The sequence below is a fragment of the Seriola dumerili genome, unplaced genomic scaffold (genome assembly GCF_002260705.1).
Source record: "Seriola dumerili isolate Sdu_G_001 unplaced genomic scaffold, Sdu_1.0 BDQW01000003.1, whole genome shotgun sequence".
Taxonomy (NCBI): Eukaryota; Metazoa; Chordata; class Actinopteri; order Carangiformes; family Carangidae; genus Seriola; species Seriola dumerili.
Window position 1 is genome coordinate 16,716,714 of NW_019174258.1, and position 15,783 is coordinate 16,732,496.

At 40.6% G+C, this 15,783-nt stretch overlaps 1 protein-coding gene across 1 annotated transcript; it reads left to right on the forward strand.

The window, feature by feature from the left end:
- Positions 1–5,663: 5,663 nt before the first annotated feature.
- tlnrd1 (talin rod domain containing 1) lies at positions 5,664–9,625 on the forward strand. Its single transcript, XM_022745537.1, has one exon. The coding sequence runs from the start codon at positions 7,399–7,401 to the stop codon at positions 8,461–8,463; it is 1,065 nt and encodes a 354-aa protein (XP_022601258.1). The 5' UTR covers positions 5,664–7,398; the 3' UTR covers positions 8,464–9,625.
- The last annotated feature ends 6,158 nt before the right edge of the window (positions 9,626–15,783 follow it).

Consider the following 15,783-nt stretch of genomic DNA (forward strand, 5'->3'; position numbering starts at 1 on the left):
GAATCCTGGATCCATCCCTTTCACTGGATCCACACCAAACTTTAATGGGTTCTTCCCTGGCCTATGTCCCATCGCTCCACTAAGTTTGTTGCAAATTGGTTCAGTACTTTTTGTGTAATCCTGCTAACAAACAAACAAACTAACTAACAAAGCAGACACGGGTGAAAACAAAGCGTCCTTGGTGGAGGTAACAATAGAAATATGACCATTAGTTGGAGTCAGGAAGGAACCTCTCTCATGTTCAGGAGCAGGAAATCCAGTGGGTGATAACATGAAGGCCAGGATCAGACCAATGCACTCTAACTGTAACTCTGCTCATACGACCCTGAATTTAATGTTAATGAAGCATTCATTTCCCTCAGTGAGAATGTGGACAGATTGTTGATGCAGAACAGTGTGTGGAGGCCTGCAGGTTTCATGGGGTCATGGAGATCGGAGATCAGCCTTAGCTGACACAAACTGTAGAGCTGTTTCCTCTTTGGCCGACTCCACCCAATGGCACTGTGCCCTGTGCAGCTGCAAGTCCCACTGACAGTACAACAGCACTCACATTCACTCACAGTGTGTTCATCACAACCTCCTACCCAGAAGAAAAGAGCCTTCATCATTCCTTATGTACAAAATATAGAATCAGTCTGTAATAATGTTTTGAACTGATTTATTTATTATTTTGGAAGTGACTGATCAAATTTTCTAACAACAAATGTATCATCAAAATGTAATATTGAACACTCAGTCTATGTATTGGTCCATCCCAAACAATTACATGATATATAATATAAACTGATGAATTCTTTAACATCATCTTCTAACATATAAATCTTTACTCTTTACATGAGTTTTTACACTTTATGCTACAGAACATTTATTGTGAAACCCACAGAGATTTGGTTTACAGTGATATAAAATAGAGAAAAGCAAATAATCCTCACATTTGAGAAGCTGGAGCCAAATAATTCTCATATATAATTGATAAATCCTGATTAACTGATTTAAAGTTCTAATCTGTAACTTTTCCACATTAAAATGTCTAAAAACATCTAGACCTGTGTCTTATATGTTGTTGAGTTGTGTTCTTACATTATCCCAGATGTTTCCATCAATTGTCAAACCAGAGAAATCTGTGATTTTAATCATCGTGACATTTTATTGGTTGCCTGTCAATGACATCATATCCTCTATGATCATGTGACAGTGTATTTGGTGACAGAAGCTCAACAATGACTTTTATCTAGTTTTAAGCCACATACACTTTTGATACCTTGGTGGTTTTCAGCTCTATATTTGAACCAGATGAAGGATTTTAGTCGTCGGACGTCTGGATCTGAAGTTATCAGAGAAACAAGCTGAGGAAATGTTAGACAGCTCAGCTCCCAGCTGCTGGAGACGTCCTGTCCTGTGTCACTGAAGAGCGTCGCTGAATCTCTGCTTTTTAAAGGTAAACTGCTTTCTGGGTGTTTCTACTGGTTCTAATCCCCTGGTGTGTTTGTTGTGGAGAGGAGGACACCTCTGTGGATAATTCAACTGCTGGTAAAAACCTGCTGAACGTCTGCTTCATAAGTTATAGAGAAACAATCAGAACAAAGGTTAGCATCAATCTCAGCTCCAACTCTTCCCTGAGTCTCTGTCCTCCGTACAGCGTCGCTCCAACACTGACTTTACATGTCAAACTGCTTCATTCAGTGTTTTTAACAGTTAGAATCACAAGGTCTGTTTGATTTCCTGAACCACTGACACTGAAGGAATCCAAACCGGGAGGAGCTTATGGTAATGGTGATGAAAACAACTCCCATGATCCCACACTATTTCATGATGTCACCCAATGCCATCTTTTGTTATTGTTTTGATTGAGAGACCCCTAGAGGCAGAGGTTACATAGTGTGAGTTTAAAGCTGAAGTGCAGGACTTTTAAATATAAATTAACATCTGTTACATTCAAGCCTTTGCCAAATGAGTTCACACAAAGCTGATTAAAGCCTGTCAGTGGTAGGTAAATCTCTTTGTATTTTTTTAGTATACCATAGTTTAGTATACTCCATCTGGTGTCTACGGCAACTTTACCGCACTGTGCACATGTGGCGATGTGCTTTACCAACTAGCAAGTTTGCCAGAGCTGAAGAGGGTGTTCTGTTGTCTAATAGGACAAATTACTACTGATGTGACTTTTTCTTGTTGAAGAGTGCTTGGACAGGTTGCCATTTTTAAATATATGGAGTAGGCTATTACATTTATTCCACTTGCCAAAGGGGGAAGACAAAAGTTCCTCATTGCAGGTTTAACTAGCCAGTAAATTCAGCCCTATAGTAGACATTGTGCAAATGGTAACCAAGTACAATTACTCAAGGACTCTTGTACAATTTTGTACATCATGTACCAAGAATCTCATAAAAATGTAAGATGGCCTCCCTTAACAGGTGCAACAAAGTAAGAGGAGAGTGAAAGATATGAGTCAACACAGGCCTGAGCTGAGGTAAGAGACACAAGGATCTTTAAACATTAACCCTACACATTATAAATAGAGAAATAATCCACCTCAACTAGCTATCTTAAATGCTGATTATATAATATAATACATAATATATAACACTCTAAAAGGGGCAGTTCTGTGCAATTAATACTTTTACATTGATACCTGGGCGGCACGGTGGACAGTGCACTGTCGCCTCACAGCGAGAATGTTCTGGGTTCGAACCCCGAGCCTGGGGCCTTTCTGTGTGGAGTTTGCATGTTCTCCCTGTGCCTGCAAGGGTTCTTTCTGGGTACTCCAGCTTCCTCCCACAGTCCAAAGACATGCATATTAGGTGAATTGGCAACTCTAAAGTGCCCATAGGTATGAATGTGTGCGTAAGTGGTTGTTTGTCTCTACATGTCAGCCCTGTGATAGACTGGAGACGTGTCCAGGGTGTACCCCGCCCTCACCCAACGTCAGCTGGGTTTGGCTCCAGCCCCCCCCGTGGCCCTATAAGGATAAGCGATATTGAAAATGGATGGATGGATGGACATTGATACATCAGCTACATTGTGATGATAACTCTTCTGTAATTTTGAACTGTAACAGCATGTTTATATTGGGGGTATTGTTACTTTTTTATGTGAATAGTTCTTTCACTACTTGAAATAAGGCCATGGCTATCTCTTTATACTGGCTTGGAAAAGATCATTCAAAATCTTACACTGACAAATATGATTACACAATTAAACTCAACATTAAATAATTCAGTTGAATGACTTATGGTCATTCTGTCAGTTTTGCCTGGTTCAATAAGTTGATATCCTGTTTCAACCACTTTAGGAAATTGTATGTACTTGTTTTTCAGAAACCCATTAGCCTGCACCAGTGTTAGAAAATGTGTTCAAGAAGCAGTAACACAAACACAGTATTGTGGTTCTCACACAGTGGTCCCTCACATACTGTAAATGTCTCTCCCATGCTACAACTGTATTGGCTCCCCTTAGTTTTAGTTCTTCCCATCAATTTCTCATTATGATTGGGTACCGTCTACATTGGTGTTCAGTGACTGGATGATGACCGGGATGTCATTATTTTCAACAGGTATATGACTCCCATTTCACCAAGAGAAAAACTACAGTGTGATGATGTAGTGGAGCAGCGTGGGGAGGGAGAGATCTGTGCCAATGGGTCATTTACACTTCCCACACACAGCAAATGTGTAACTGTGTGTGAAAGAATTGTCAGTTACCAATTAGTGCAAATATGAATATAAGATTTATTAAATTGTAAATTAGTTAATTAAGATGTCCTGGTCAAGTAGATCTTCCCAGATTATACTAATTAAGAAAAAGTCCCGCACATTGTACACCTCTGCAGTCAGTTGTGTGCCCCTGTGTTGGTGGTGATGGTGTCAGACACAGTGCCATGGAGCCTCACAAAGATCAGATAACTCAGATAACTTCAAATGACTGTAGGGGAGAACAGAGTAAGTAGGTAAAATTCAAAATGATCTCAAAGTTGTTTGATTTTGTGTCATTTTTATATCAGTATACTGTACGGTGGTGCTCCTTGAAGGCTCAGTTTACCCCATCACTATCATTTTACCCCACCTTGGGGCAAGTTGTGCCATAGGACTAACTTTTTTTGATGGGTTTTTGTTCTAAAACCATAATAATGACATGACTTGTTTTAATTCCCAAGGGTACACATATATAGTAAGCATTATTTGAAACAAATATTTTGCAGTAAAATCTTCAAATGTAAAAATTGTCTCATGTTACCCGATTCTAATGTAACAGATAAAGGAGGGCATCATAACACAGACTGGCTAGCAGGTGAGAGGTTAGGCCTGGGTTACCCATGTCAAAGATGCCAGAGTAACCAATACAACATCTGTTGTAGCTGTCAAAATAAAGCTTTTATTGACAAACTGTAGCCAGAAATAGCTAATGGTGTAAAGTAATTTTTAGTGCTTACTCAAGGAGGCCATATTTTCATTTAATGCCAGCCTACTTTTTCTCCACTATATTTCAGAGTGAAATATTGTACATTTTACTCCACTACATTTTTATTTCTAATACTTATCTTTTACATGATACATATTTAGTTTTATACTTAAACTTAGACTTTTATGTGTAATTGAATATTTTTACATTCTGGAATTGCAACATTTACTGAAGTAAATTTTTTGAGTAGGTTGCTTCCTTGCAACACTTTAAAGACACATAATTTGCTATGGGGATGGGGGGAAGGGAAACTCTCTATATTATTATTGCTAATAGTATTGTTATCATCAACATCATTACTATTATTGTTGCTGTTACTGTCACTATTATTATTATCACTATCATTATCATTGTATGGTGGTCCTTCCTCCTCTCTCCCTCTCTCTCTCTCTCTCTATCTCTCAACCCATCCGGTCCAGGCAGATGGCCACCCACCCTGAGTCCAGTTCTGCTCAAGGTTTCTGCCTCTTAAATGGAAGTCTTTCTTCTCATGGTGGGAATTGTTGGGTCTCTGTAATCAATATTATTAAGAGTACGGTCTAGAGCTGCTTTGTTTTAAAAGTGCCTTGAGATAACCTCTGTTGTGAATTGGCACAATATAATTAAAATTTGATTTGGCTCATGTATGATTGTTTGTGCCATTGTGTCAAAATTTGCAAAAATTAAGAAACAGATTAAAAAATAAAATAAAATATTTTAAAATAATAACCAGGAAGGCAGTAGTCGGGATATTAGAAATACTATGGTCAATTTGGATGTTGAGTCCCAACATCCATCAGTAAAATTCTTGACAGATAGTCTCAGTTTTTTGAAATCATTTGGATTTCTGTCTAGAGAACAATTCTGGTGGGCAAATACGGAATCATTCATTCATAGGCCTGTGTGTGTGTGTGTGTGTGTGTGTGTGTGTGTGTGTGTGTGTGTGTGTGTGTGTGTGTGTGTGTATGTATGTATGTATGTATGTACATATGTATATAAATAAAGAGCCCACTATGACTTTAAATGTATATAATAATGTATACTCTAAGTAAAACTAAACTCGGGTTCCTAAAAGCCAAAACCCCCCCAAAAAATCCCCAAAAGAAAGTGAGCTCAAAGTTCTTAGTGGTAGCTGTAGCCCTGACTGCTCTGCTTTTATTGTGAAAACAAAAACTTCCGGTCTCATTGTAGCTAGCTAGGCTAGCGGCTCGCTTGACGCAGTAGGGATGTCTCATGGCAGAGCAGCAGCCAGTCCTGAAAGTAAAAGCAGTCGTAAAACTTCGCGAAGCTCTTTGGCTACCGTGTAACTTGCATCGTCCCTCTCGACGTCGTTAATGCTAGATAACAACCAGCTGACAGACATGGTGGAAAGTGGTGGAAAGAGCTATTTGTGTTATTCCGTTGCTACAACTTTGCTCAGCCCAACAGCCGTTCAGCCGCGACCACACCCTCCCTGCTTCCTCATAGTACTGTAGCGGGAGCGCGCAGCACGACTTTGAATCTCTGGGAATAACGGCCACTTCTTCCAGCTACGTTTACGGTTCCGTTACCGTGGGACCTGCTAAAAGAAGTGAGTTTAATGTTCAAACACCACCTACTGGTATGGATATGAGAAGCGACTCCCCCACGGAGGATATGCGGGGCTACACACTCTCTGGTCCCGAGTTAAGACGCTGAGGAGGTGGAGGGCGGACAGACGGACGATGCATATGGAGTCGAAGCGACCGGAGCAACTGCTAGCTTCTAACCCAGGGCTCTGTTTGAAGAAGAAGAGGTTGAAAGTGGATTGAGGGGTTCGTGTTTTTGGACAGTCGGCCTTTCGGTGGATATTACTTGGAAGGACTCATGAAATGATGGTGCTGGAGGGAAACACAAGTCTTCCCGCTATCCAGAAGAGCTGCCCGGGTGTTGCCCCGTTTGTATCCAGCATGAGTACGCCAGGCCGGTCAAGCTCATTGGGAACAACTCGGACAAGATCTCGGTGCTGTGTCAGACTACTTGCTCCGATGCGAGTGGACACAAAATGATATCCTATTGATTACAGTCAAAAAAAAGACTCAAAAGGCATCTAGTAAATGTTGAAGATGTTTTCTTGGCTGCAGTCTTAAAAGAAAAGGCATCTAACGTTACAGAAATAGCACAGAGGCAATTCAATAGATGTAATTCCAATTGGGAATGTGTTCTTGTTTGAAAAGATAAGGAGTTTTGACATTACTTTCACAGCCTAATTCTCAATCTGCACTTTGCCTTTACAGAAGGCACCTTGGTGGCACTGCAGCTTGTGTGTGATTTATTTTTTGATTCAGAAATCTGTGAATCTGTTCCACAAAAACCTGGGACTATAACAAGAATATTGACTTTTAGTAAGAATGGATTATGTTGTTCAGGGCATTTAAATTCAATTTAATTCATTTAAAGTTAAGAGCATATAATTTAACACTGATTACTCAGAGGTTGTGGGGATTTTGATCAACTGTGTTACATGGTAAAATTACTAATAACCAAGGCAGATAACTGAGAATATGCCAGACCATAGTCTGTTCCTGTATTATAATATACTATAGAGACACATTCATTAACGATGGGGATGTTATTCAAACATAAGTGAATGCAGTAATTGAGTTTTGCTTTCTTCTACATGTTTACATTGAGAATACATGTCCTGTGTGTCAACATATAATGTACAGTTGATTATCTATACTCTGAAGGAATTTAAGGAAGACTGTTTGGCCAGTTGTTATTTAAAGGAGTTTGTAAAAAACAATGAGGTAAGGCTTATCTTGGAAATGTCTTAAACAATACAATGCAGTGTGCAGCAGCATAAAACTATAAATAACCAAACCCCTCCAGAAGAGCAGTTTGACTACCACCCCCACCTCTCCACACACACACACACACACGCACACACACGCACGCACGCACGCACCCCCCCACACACACACATACACTCCCCTCCTTATTATGGCTAGTGGTGGTTCTGGCAAATCGGCGAGTGAGGGATCAACCAGCACACCCAGTGGCAGTTTGCAGCAGAGAAAGCGTCTCTCCTCCATCTGTGACACATGTAAGGGAAAGATGCAGCTGGTGGCTGACCTCCTCTTGCTGTCCAGTGAGACCAGGCCGGTCATGACCTCTGAAGGCGTGGCGGTGGCTGACACCTTTGACCAGTGCCGTGACACGGTCATCGCCAGGACTAAAGAACTTTCCATTCTCACCCACGACATCCAGAGCCAGCTCAACATGGGCCGCTACATCGAGGTGGGGGACCGCCTTTTGGAGATGGCTGACCTTGTGGTGTCATTGACTGAGTGCTCAGCCCACGCCGCTTACCTGGCGGCCGTGGAGACCCCTGGCTCTCAGCCCTGCCTGCCAGGTCTGGTAGACCGATACAAGGTAACCCGCTGCCGGCACGAGGTGGAACAGAGCTGTGGTGTCCTCCGTATCACACCCCTGCCAGACCTCACCCCCCAGCTCCTCCTGGAGCTCTCTCAAAACATCTCCACCAACCTCAAGACTCTGACGGACATCTCGTCGCTGGCCAGTGAGAGGTCCAGGGACCGCTTTGCAAAAGAACAGTTCAAACTGAGCGTGAAGAGCATGAGCACGAGCGGCACAGCCTTCCTGGCGTGTGTCAAAGAGGTGAAAACCCAGCCCAGTGAGCTAACCAGAAACCGCTGCGTCCTTTTCAGTGCCGCCCTGGTCCAGGCTGTGAGCGCTCTGGTCGGGTTCGCCACAGAGCCTCAGTTCCTGGGAAGAGCTGCGAGTATCTCCACTGAAGGGAAGGGGGTACAGACTGCAGTGTTAGGGGGGGCCATGAGTGTGGTATCAGCCTGTGTCCTCCTCACTCAGGGCCTCAGGGACGTTGCCCAGCATCCCGAGAGCAGCTCCAAAATGGCAGACTACCGGGAGCGTCTGCGTAACTCGGCGTGCGCTGTGTCTGACGGCTGCACGCTGCTCACTCAGGCACTCAGAGAACGCTCCTCTCCAAGAACTCTGCCGCCAGTCAACTCTCATTCTGTGAATTAGTTTAGGAAGAGGCAACATGATCTCCAGTTCCTCTCTGTCCTATTCTGACATACCAAAGAGACTCACTTGGGCTGTCCCTGTTCATCAGGTTTAGAGTCAGAGTAACATCAGAAGAAGGCTGTCTGTGGGTCTGTCCATGTGGTTGAAGTGTGTCAGAACGCAATGGAGCACAGAAACAACCGCTGCAGGGTTTTGTGTCACGCTGGATGTGACTCAGAACGTGTTAGAAATGGACCACTTGCTCTGAAGCCTGACCCAGCCTCACCTGACAGCCTGCTCTCATCAACAGACGGCAGCCTTCAAACCTGAAAAGTTTACCTCAGTTTTCAGCTTCAGTGAAAACACCAGCCTTGATGATGGATGTAGCCTAGCTGTGTGAACCTATGGTTGGCTGACCTGCTCAATTATATGTGCTTTGTGAGATTGGAAAGAGTGATCTGAGTGTCTCAATATTTTTTTTCAACATGTGTGAATTCTTAATTGGTAAAAAGCTGCTGTGAGTGTGTGCCATAGGTTTTACACTATTTACCAGACTTTGCATAGTATTTTAAAGTGTTTTGATCATGCATGTAATAGAGTATTTATTTCAACTATTAAAAACGTTGTTTCTGATATTTTTGTTGTTGGGCTAATGTGCTTTGAAAAGCTGAACACCCAAATAATAGAAGAACATATTCTGTGTTACCCCAGTGGTATCTAAGATTTCTGCTTCCACCCCACTATAATGGAGGTTAATGAACTGAGACATTTAAAATGCCACTTTCTAATAAGGTGCCCTGTATAAACAGTTTTTTAAGACCTTATTAATGGTAAATACAACTGCTTTGTAGATGACATAAGCTGTTCATAAGAAAAAGCTTGACATGTTTTGAAACATCCTGACTGGATTTGTTTTACAGAAACCCCAACATTGCATTATTACATAACTTAACATTATGGTTTATAATTGGTCTGAAGCATGAATAAATTATAATCTTTAGTCACAACTTGTCAACTGTCTATACAGAGTGCCTTATCAGGAAGTGTTACCAGAAATGAATCAGCAACAAGTCTTTAATACACAACCTCTTGATTCCGGAAAGGTCATATTTTTTTAATCTTGTGAACTCAAGTTGTTATTGTAATAAAAATATTATCCTCTATCAGGATTTGGGGGCTTTGTACTTTCCACAAACCTTAGATTAATCCATAGAACACGTTTCAGCAGTTTTACCTTTTCTTCAGTAAAAGAATTGTTCAAATGAAATCTATGAACAGTTGTTGATTCACCTTCATCGTATCAGTGTTGAGGCAGAAATCTTTAAACCAAAACTACACTCTTAAAAAATTTTTGGCTCAACAAGTGTTGAAATTCTGTTGAACCAACTGAGGACATTTAAGTAAATGAATGAGCTTTTCCACATCATTCAGAAGTAGTACTTATTATCACGTACTTAATTTTAATGTATTAGCCCCTTAAAATCTTGTGTTTATGCCTGCCAAGTATGAAGATGTTTTGACTAATTTTTCCATTGATATTTCACATGATAAGTGCTATTTGTGTTTAGTTAGTATCACAAATCATTTCTAGCTGGTTCAACTTAAAACTAAGTTCCCCCGCCGTTTTCAAAATGTGAGTTAACTGAATTTAGGGTTATTAGATCAAAGTGGCATCATAAGTTTTCAAAATGTCAAACTGAAATAAATCAACTGAACTAGAGAAAAAAGGCAGAGTAAACTCAATATATATTGATTGAAACAGTAAGTCAGTCATGTTGAACAATGATTCAGACTTTGATAAATCTCATCTTCATTTGACATGAATAATTTACATCTGTAGCTGGTGTTACTGCTCCCAGTAAATTTGTTGAACCAGAAGTGAGTCCAGGTGTGATGCCAGCCTCCATCATGGATTACATTGTTTTCATTATGAGAAGAAACAACAATGGCTTACTTCAACATGTGTTACAGACACAGCAAGTTTCATGCAGTGCGTGCTGGGAAATCGGCCAGTACGTATGATGTTTCTTTAGAAATCTTCAGGAGTTCATTCATTCTGCTCACTATTTTAAGACAGAACAATTCATGTTAACAACTTCTGAAAACTAGGACGTCATGTTTTCACTGTCTGCTTGTTTGTTTGTCAGCAGGATTACACAAAAAGTACTGAACTGATTTGAAACAAACAAGGTCAAGGGATGGGACATGGTCCAGGGAAGAGCCCATTGCATTTTGCTGATCAGGTTAAAGGGGCGGCACCAGGAAGTTTTTCTGAAACATTTCAAGGGTATTTTTTGGCAGTTTTATCAATTTCTCAGGAAATAATGTTTGGATCTTGATGTACAACATCAACAACATCAGAAGCAGATCTAGAATTGTTTTGCTGTTTTGCCCTGGTGGAGGTATGCGCTCAACAGTTTTACGGTGTATAAACAGTGTTTTGAAGTTAACAACCTCTAAAAGTAAAGTTGATGCATTAGTTTTTACTCTGTTTTATTTGTGTTTGGATTCCATTATTATAATCTTCTGTAAAGTTGACCTTTATAAACAAAATGTTGGGCAATTTACCCCATTGCAAACATATCACATGCATTCAAACAACATGAAACAATATTAATACTAAACTTTATTTATAAAGAACTCAAAACACAGTTACAAAGTGCTTTACAATCAGTAAGAACAACAAGCGAAAATAACAGTTTAAGAAAACAGTTGAGATGAACAGGCAGCGCAGGTAAACTATGCTTTCTGGTAGAAGCAGTTTGTCCTGTTTTGTTTTTATAATGTCATCGGTTCACTGCAGGTCCACTGTGGAAATACACAGTCATGGTGTTGACTGATTGTTTTGCTCATGATATGTTCTGTATTATATAATAAACACCATATATACATATTAACAAGTTTAAAAACTTGACTTTAAAATATTTAGTGCATCAGATACATTTTGGTTTGTTTGGATTCAAAGCATATATGATGCCAGGCGTAGTACTACTGGCACACACACAGACGGAAGTAGAATATTCGCAGCTCACATAATCTGGTATACAGTTTTTTAAGTCCTTGAAGATCCAGTCATTCTACACTAGTCTGTCCAATCTAGATCTGTACAAATCATAGATATCTCAGATTTTCTTAACATCAAGATCCAAACATTATTTCCTGTGAAATTGAAAAAGTGTCAAAAAATGTCTTTCTTGTAATGTTTAGAAAAGTGATTTAAAAAAAATTCTGGATCTGCCAGTTTAACCAGATCAGCACCAAAATGCCCTCAGACATGTGACACCTTCTCTTGTTCTTTAAGATGGCACACAAGGCAACAGCAGAGAGATCAAAAGCATACAGAGAGGGGATTAAAAAAAGGAACAAAGTGTTAGGTGTGTGTCACAGTGGTCAGAGAGAGCAAAGAAAAATTAGAACACAATGACTAACTTCACAACAAAACAAACACAAAAAGTTTAAAGAGTAGCTACAGTAGTTTGTTATGGCTGGAACACCAGAAAAGATTTGCCCAACTTACAAAGAAGCTGGAGCTGCCAACTGAGCAAGAGATGAGGCAAACAACAGAAGTTTTAAGAAGAACAGATGAAAAAAAACATATCCAAATATGTCCACTGCTAAAGATCGGCTGACAGTCAGCTCTCCTAAAAATAAGCTTGGGTTCTCACATAAGCTGATGGCAAATGTGATGAAGGCCACCAAACTCCAATACACCCGAAAAATGCAGTGAAACAAAATCAGCAAGGAAGTGGAAGAAAAAATAACAACATTTCAGCAGCGTGATGCCAACAGCAGGATAACAACAGGAAAGAAGGAGACAATTACACAGAACAAGGAAAGAATGCAAAAGTGTTTCCTGGTTGAATCAATGAGAACATTACACCAGGAGTGTAAAATCTCCATTCAAACTGGTGGTTTGAATGGAGAAGCAAGGGTAAGGAAAGGGAGAAGACTAAAAAAGATGGAACAAAAGAAAAGCAAGGTCCATGGGACTCTACAGACACTTAAAAAAGAGCATCAGCAGAAGTCTATCTTTGTAAGTGTGGGGGATGAGATCCAAGCACTCCATTTTGGTGATTCCCATCAACAGGTCACTCTCCATATGAACTATGTAAGAACTATATATATATATATATATGTCCCCAGAGTGCCCTTGTGTCTTGTCTCTCCAACCCTCGGTGGAGGTGGAGCTGGCGTGAAAAAGTATGGTTCTAGACATGCGGTCTTGAAACTGCAGTCCTCAAACTACAATCTTCGGTACTGCAGGAACATGCAGTACCTGCAACCTCTTTTAGCTCATCAGTGCACCATGACCCAGCAGCTATCTGGGCTCATCTCAACACAGTGCTCCCCTACCTCGAAGAACTGAACCCAACAGCGATTCTCAAAACAGCCATCGACTGTGAGGCTGATGTATGTCACTGAGAAGGAGATGGAGGAAATGGACAGTCTCTTTCCTGATGGCGTGAGACACAATGCAGATATATCAGTTACTAGCATTGCACCACACCCACATTAGCTTTGTTATGCAAAACGTTGTTTAATGAGTTGCAATCTTTTCATTTTGTGTTTGAATATGTTATACTTTCTTCAAAACCAAAAGAAATTTCTTCATTCATGAAGGACTGATTGGATAATATTCATTACACAGGCATCATACAGGATGTTGGCTCTGACAGCTGTGCTTTGGTGAAACCGTGAAAAGCAGGTTTTTCCGGGCATTGAAAGATGACGTGATCAGGGACCGGTTTCACCAAGGTATTTCAGCCTGGTCTGTAGTGTTGGCCCAGTCTAATGTTAGTCAGACTGTTTCACATAAATAAAGACTGACTCATTAGACACCTTACCCCAGGCTAACTCCAGTCTATGACCAATGTTAGCATGGTAACAATCAATGACACCTGCGCTGACCAGCAGCACAACAAAAAACAGGAAAACATGGCTCATAACTGGTGGTCTGCTCACATTGTTATGGAGAGCGCAAAGAGAAAGGAAAGAGTTTTAACAGACCAAATCACATTTTTCTTTTTATTGTTTCACACAAGTAAAACATCCTTGTAACTGTTGAATTCTTCTTAAAGACAAACATTTTCTGCTGAGGGTAAACCGAGCTGAGCATTTGGATGTGGTTCCTGGGTCAGCCGTTTTTTTTATTCAGAAAAAAAGTCTTAATTTACCCAGAATTCATTGTACCACAGTCCAACTTAAGATATTAAAGAACTAAACTGCTTTGTGCGACAGATGAATTTAGACTCAGTCTATCTGAAGTCTGACTGTTTGTTATATCTCAGATACAGTCAAAGTCTGTCTTTGTGAAACCAGCCCCAGCTCCCGCCAGAAGACGTTCTTAGACCAATCCTAAATCCTCAACCAGCTACAAAAGGACACTTAATGTTGGATCCTGCAGTTTGGGTAGAAATGTGCTCTGTTCTTGACAATGTAGGATAAAGGCTTTAGAGGTCTTAGTCGTAGTCAGGCTAGCTGTTTCCATCTGCTTCCAGTCTTTAAGCTAATCTAGGCTAACCACATCCTGACTGCAGCTCCCTATGTAACACACAAATACCTTTCACATCATCATCCAAGTCATTATTATCACCTGCAAAGTTTTGGTTGAAAGCTGGGATACATCCAACCTGATGCTAAATAATAGAATAGATTTGAATGGAATAGAAAATAAAAGAAAAGCCAGAAAAAGTAAACAAATGTGGACACCTGACATCAAGTTTGTCAATCAAAGTAGGTTAAACCAAGTTTTATGGATATAGTGTTATATTGTGCATGGTCATATGTTGTAAAAATGTAAATCTTTCCCGTTTCTACCTCTCATTCCACATGAAGTGAACGCAGCATTGGTCTTGAATCTCACACATCCCAGTACATGGAGCAGCATGTTCAACGCATAGTCCCGCCTGCCCTCTCCAGTTCAACCCAGGTCACACTCTTTCCTCTGAGGTAAAGCCGTCATAAGATCTGGGTTGTGGTTTCTCACAGAACCCAAATTCTCTTTTAATGAAATGTATTATATAGGGATGTCCTTGCTGTAGCATTTGAAGTGGGATCTGAGCTGATCTCTTTTATAACACAGTGAAGGTAACCCTGATAAGACTCTGGAAAGTGTTTGCCAAGTTTGGGGGTGTTTTTATAAGAAATACATTTTGCACGCAGCCTCACACTGATAGCTAAACAAATGTCTCGACTTTGAATGTGAATGTTGGTTCAAAATGAGACTGACTTCAGTTCGGCTGTCAGGGGAAAGACATCTCAGAATAATTTACCACTGATTTTTTTGATGATAATTTATGATCAATGTACAACTTTAATTTATACAAACAACATTTTCATGACAGGAGAGATCAAGAGATGATAGGCTCTTCCTGTTCACTTTCAAATTTGGAATAAAAAGGACACACAAATGACACATGAAACCCTTTTGTGCTCAACAGAAGGAAACAGTTGATTCACCCAAAATGAAAGCTGCATGCAGCAATGAGTGGAGTTCAGGCCTGACAAAGCTGAGTAAAGCCTCTTCAGGTAGTCCATCATTGGATGTGAATGAAACTGTGTGTATGTTCAGGATGTCTCCAGTAAGTTTAAGCAGCATTGCTCAAAGGCATCTTGACCTATGAGCAAATATTTGATAGGCCACGCCCACTTACACAAATCAAACATGGCACCTCAGATTATGGTTAATACTTGCCTCCACAACATGCACACCAATTTTGGTGACATTCTGTTCTCTGGGTGTTCAGATATAAATCTGTGGTGCCTCCTATGGGTCAGGCAAAAAATGCTTTAATCGGCCCATGCCCGCTTATGGCCTGAATATATCTACCAAGATTTATGATGATCAGACAAATGGTTAGAGGTGGCCATGTTTATTTGCCCAATCAGTCCCACAAGCTTGTATCTCAAATTCGGAGTCAAAATCCACTGTTTTTCATATTATGCAAATTGGCAAATAATCCAATATGGTGCACTTTTGTGGTGCAGAAGGCTTTTGCTGAGCTGGACTTGTGTGTCAACCACACACTGTAAATAAAGATGGACCGAGCCTCCGTGACATCACCAACAGGTTTCTGAAGAAAGGTTTTGAAGCTCAGAGCGAGCTGCTTCACTGTCGCCATCTTGCCAGACCCTGACTCTGCCCCTAACTCCAAAAATGGTCGAAGAGGAAGGGTGTATGTGGAGCTGAGACTTCAGTGCATGCCGGTTTGTGGCAAGCATACACTCACCCACCTGTCATTCAAAGAGGCCACACCCTCAGTTCTCCATAACTTTAGTCCTTAATAAAATGTAAACAGGTGAGTTATATAAACAGTTGTCATGAAGGAGGAAATTAGCTCT

What these genes read in the sequence shown, in the direction of transcription:
- tlnrd1 (XM_022745537.1), top strand. Translation starts at nt 7,399, where the DNA reads ATGGCTAGTGGTGGTTCTGGCAAATCGGCGAGTGAGGGATCAACCAGC.